We start from the raw sequence: 5,358 nt of genomic DNA, 5'->3' as shown, positions 1-5,358 counted from the left end.
GTTTAGTTTTATAAACAAACAATTTAACAAAAATCATTTCTTAAAGAAAATTATGCATCAATAAGATAAAAAACAAATTATTGTTAATGTAATACATTTTTTTGGTAAACTATTTTCCAAAATTAAATTAAGTAACATAATTTTTGTACGAAATAGGTTTTCTCTATTTTAAACTTGACTCTATTTTAAATGATTTATAAATGAAAACTGATTCCTTCGGGCCTAAATCGTCGTATTTCAACACCATTTCACTGCACACATTTTGATCTAAGAGTCGAATCAGAATGAATCGAATTTTAAGAAAATTTTCAGAAATTGGACAACTTTTCTGGCAATAAATTTTGAATTGCAGCTTCTGCCACATTTTGAATATGTTCTGGCGTATCTTGTGTATCTATTTTCACCGAATGCAATTGAATTTTCTTCTCAAAAGTCTTAATTACTTTACAAATGTCAGAAAATTATTTTAAATTTAAATCAGTACACCGTGGAGTAAGTGCTACCAATAGAAGAAAAATAAATTCCCTAGCCGGAGAAAATTTAACAATAAATAAATTTGTTTTAATTGAAAATAACTATTACGCGTTTTATTTCAATTTTAAATCCGGTGTTTAAGTCGATTCCCCCTGGCCCCTGCCGCCAAGCACTTGAAGATCCTTCGTTCCGAAATTATTTACTTTTATGTTTCGCAAGGAAAACAGTTTTAATTTACATTTTGAATATTAATCAACTAATCAAATCTGGAACAAAAACCCTCAAGGCAAACACATTAATGATATCAACTTTGGCTCGTTTCTTCGTGTGTTTCGAATGTTTATTGAAAGAGGGGATGAATTTTTAAGTCTCAATACGTCTCAATAAATGCAAAGCGTTTTACGAATTTAAAGCAAAGGGGCGGATTCAATGAAATCGTCTATGACAAACGCACACCTCGATTTATGGGAAAATCACCGAATCGATAAATTCGTTTGTTGCGGATTAAGATTTTTAACTCAAGTGTTTTACTAAGTAATCGGAAGCACTTTTTCATTACAGAACAACTTTTTTATACTATAATGTGTAAAAATTGCACAATCTGATTACTTTCATTTAACACCCTGTATAATAGAAGCAAATAAAATAAAATACTTTAAATGGTAAAACAAAGAGCTCTAAAAAAATGCTAGAAATATTTAAGTCAAAAATGTACGTATTTCCCAAATTTTGCAAAAAAATATTTTGCCAACGCTGTAGATTTTAAAATTTTTTTTTGTGAATTGGCAAACATTTCGGCTTTATCAAGCTCTAATAAGATACCTATCCAAAGGGTGTTTAAAACTGCGTCAAAAATGTCACTTTTAAAAACGAAATTAACCTGTTTCGAAGTTTTTTTTTTAAATTCTTTTTGGTTCGTTTCTATTAGAACGCACTGTATCTCATGAATGGATGGTCTGATTCAATTTTGGTAAAAAGTTTTGAAAAGCTTGCTAAAATAGCTTTCATTTGATGTGCCAGAAGTGGGGTAGTGCTATTAAAGTTTTTAAAGTTAAAGGATTAGGGGGTTACTGGGGGCGCTTTAAAAATTACGTCAAAAAATGTCCCTCTCGAAGACAAAATTGATCTGTTTCGGCGTTTTTGTAAAGTTTTTTTAGTTTCTGAGATATTCGGGGTGGCTCGTTTTTATTGGGAGACTCTGTATATACAAGGTGATTTTAATAGTTGCGTAGAAATTTTAAGAGATGATAACTGATAATACGGGTCCAAAAAAAATGTGTACAACTAATTCCAGTTCCAAAAAAATTCCACATAAATTCCTATAATTCCAATAATTCATCGTAATGCTATTGTTGGTTCCTATAATTGCAAATTATTTCTTATAATTTAAATTATAAGTTATTGATTATTAGTTTAAACTAATTTTTGTAAGTTCAAAATAATTCTTGTAATTCCAAATTGATTCGAATATTAGGTCTCAAAAATTTAACGTGTTTTGAAAAAAAGGCTCCAATAATTGTAAAAAAATTTTAGTAATCCCAAAAAGAATTACAGTAATCTTAAGAAAAATTCCAGTAATTTCAAAAAATTCTTGTAATTCACAAATAATTGTACCGAAATTTCAGTAATTTTATTAATCCATCGTAATTCTATTGTTTTTAGCTCAAGTCCTCTAATTCAAAATTTGTTTCTGTCATTCCAACTTAAATTTTTAAATTCCAACTTAATTTTCGTTAATTTAAAATAATGTCTGTAACTTCAAATTAAAAATATCTTGGATAAGAAGACAAAAAGAATTTCAGTAATTCTATAAAAAAATTCAATATTAACCAGTAATACCAAACAATCCAACAATAATTTTAATAATTTCAAATACTTCCAAATAATTTCAAGCAATTTAAATTATATTCCAAATATTTGTACAACGAGTGGCTTAACTTACATTTAATAAAAGTAAAAATTTTCACTTCAAATTTTAACAAAATAAATGGTTGCAAAATTTTTACTGTTTTTTTTTTATATGAAGAAACTTTTCTCTGTGGTTGTTTTTGCTTATTTTAACTCATTTTTTTTAAACAATGTAATATATTTTGAAGAGTTAAAGAAGTTAAAAGTTGCGCCTCAAATTCAAATTTACTCAAATTTCACTCAAAAAAAAAAGTTTTCTTGCTACAGGCTTTTAGAGAAGGAAACAAGGAAGCTGTATCCTAAATTGTAACGTTGTTCAATGTTATTTGTGGCTTTTATTCGTACTTTTACTAAATAATTGTAAAAAAAACATATACAAGATCATCAGTATCATTAAAGAGACATAAAAAATGTCAAATGTCAAATGTTAAATGTCAAAAAATAAATGTCAAAATTTTTTGACAGAATTTTTTAAACGTTTTTTCCATGTTTCTGGTATCTTATCTTACTTGAAATTTGTCTCTGGGGCGCGAGTTCTAGCGTACCTTGTATAACAAAAGCCAATAAAAATTAAAATCTTCTTTACTAATATTTATTGGTTTATTCTAATACTACTTATTATCAATAAAAATCTAAATATAAAAATAAAAACGTTTTACGTCATTTAGTCAGAGAAATAAAAATGTCATTAAAAAAACATTGATTTGTTTCACATTGTTGATTAGTTGATCCGAAAACAAGCACTGAGATTTTTTGACAATTTTTTTTTTTAAGTTTCTTTTGGGGAGTAAGAGTAAAACAACAAATTTAATTTAATTTAATAAAAACATCTAAAAATAAAAAATTTGATTTGTTGCAGACTGAGATAAGATGGCGGCCGAAAATTCAACCAACCTCCCCGAATCGTCGGAGCCACCCTCGCGAAGCCTGAACTTCTCGATAGCAAAAATAATGGAGCCTGATAACAAATCAAAAGAAGACAGGAGTAACAAAATTGTAAATATAACATCGTATCCAACTCCACTCGAATCAGCTTTCAAAAAATACGTTCCAAACATGTTGCGATCACAGGACTTGTTACAACAATACCCCTTAGTGTATTACCACCCTAGTCAATTAATGTTAAGTTCGGTGTACTCATCCGAGAGTAGTACCCCTACAAACCCTCCAACCAGTCTCAGCACTCCAATTCAATTCCCTCCAAAACCCTGCCCCCCGACTAAACGCACCGAGTCCAAACCCTCCATCGTCACCCCCTCCAGTACTACCAAGCAGAAGAGCTTCGAGTGCGGCGAATGCGGGAAAGTCTTCAACGCCCATTACAACCTCACCCGACATATGCCAGTCCATACCGGCGCAAGGCCTTTCGTGTGCAAAATCTGCGGGAAGGGTTTCCGCCAAGCGTCCACTTTGTGTCGCCATAAGATCATCCACACGTCCGAGAAACCCCATAAATGCCACACTTGCGGGAAAGCCTTCAACCGGTCCTCCACCCTCAACACCCATGCAAGGATCCACGCGGGGTACAAGCCCTTCGTGTGCGAGTACTGCGGGAAAGGCTTCCACCAGAAGGGCAACTACAAGAACCACAAGTTGACTCACAGCGGGGAAAAGGCCTACAAGTGTACAGTGTGCTCCAAGGCCTTCCACCAGATCTACAATTTGACCTTCCACATGCACACCCACAACGATAAGAAGCCTTTTACTTGTCGCGTCTGCGGGAAAGGCTTTTGTCGGAATTTTGATCTGAAGAAACACATGCGCAAGCTGCATGAGAGTACTTCGGCCTCCGATTCGGACTACGTGGCCAATCCCGCGCCGCCGACCGTTTATCCGAACGAAAGGGACTTGCATCATTTTATCAGTCCGTTTTTACGGCCGCCTGTGCCGGTCTATTCGAAACTATTGTGACCGTTTTAATTTTACTAATTGCGGTTCTAACGCTTGATGATCTCTTTATCGATGTGCAATATTGCAGGATGTGCAATTGGCACTACTGCTTAGGCAAAATTGTAAAAATGTGTAATTTAGTACCACATAATATACTCAAATAAATGTTATTTAATACTCAAATGGGTTTCATTTTACACACTTCACTAAAATGACTATAACAAGCTTCAACCAAATAATAGTAACAAAAAATAATAATCGTAGTGATTAAGGAAAGCCATCTTTTTAACAGTTCTTTCATTTAACTTTTCTATTTCTATATTTGGGCGTAAAAATAAAAATAAGTAAGAGAAACTTAAAAAAATTAAATGAGTCTGAAAAACAAAGTCAAAAAGAACTTAAAAAACTTAAGAAATATATCGTAATAGGACTATTTATTACGTATCAAAATACATGAAGTACAGTCAAATTAAAAAAAGTGGTCGTCAATGATAAATTACTTCTGTGTAAATTTACAAAAATAAATTACTTGACATCATGAAGTTTGGTAATTTATCATTAAATCAATTTTATTGTGAAATTATAAATTATTTATTATTTATTAATTTTTGAAATGACATTGACGACTACTTTTTTTTGATTTTGACTATAAATGGTATAAACGAAAGGTAAGTGAATCTTCAATGTAATCGTAAAAGCAAAAATTTGTAAACATTATAGGACCACAGTAGTTAGAAAAACGAAAATTTAATAATAAAATATATGAAAATAGAAGGTGTCAGAACTCGCGCCTTTGAAAAAAATTTCAAGTGAGATAAGATACGAGCAACATGGAAAAAATGTTTAAAAAATTCTATCTGTCAATAAATTTTGACAATTATTTTTTGAGATTTGACACTTTTTATGTCCATTTAATGATACCTGAACGTATTATTTATACAAACACGATGAACTCAATTGTTTTAAAGCAAATTTTTAAATGCATCAATTATTTTAATTTAAATTCACAGAAACTGATAAAACCTTGAACACACCACGAATGTTAAAATATCATAACAGCCTTTGATGTTTTAATTCCTCGCTTTA

The 5,358-nt window shown here is 31.2% G+C and overlaps 1 protein-coding gene across 1 annotated transcript in view; it reads left to right on the top strand.

Moving 5' to 3' along the window:
- LOC123006521 (fez family zinc finger protein erm-like) overlaps positions 1 to 4,366 on the top strand; it is a 24,366-nt gene extending 20,000 nt beyond the window's left edge. The window contains exon 2 of the mRNA XM_044401058.1: positions 3,242 to 4,366. Within this exon, the coding sequence (XP_044256993.1) occupies positions 3,253 to 4,293 (1,041 nt within the window). The 5' untranslated portion in view covers positions 3,242 to 3,252 and the 3' untranslated portion in view covers positions 4,294 to 4,366. The remainder of the gene's footprint in view (positions 1 to 3,241) is intronic.
- Positions 4,367 to 5,358: the final 992 nt, after the last annotated feature.

This window comes from Tribolium madens, unplaced genomic scaffold (assembly GCF_015345945.1).
Source record: "Tribolium madens isolate multiple individuals breed KSU strain unplaced genomic scaffold, Tmad_KSU_1.1 Scaffold_2;HRSCAF=44;Tcas5.2_LGX, whole genome shotgun sequence".
Classification (NCBI taxonomy): Eukaryota; Metazoa; Arthropoda; class Insecta; order Coleoptera; family Tenebrionidae; genus Tribolium; species Tribolium madens.
Note: the sequence above shows the minus strand (reverse complement) of the source record. Positions and strands in the feature narration are given on the sequence as shown.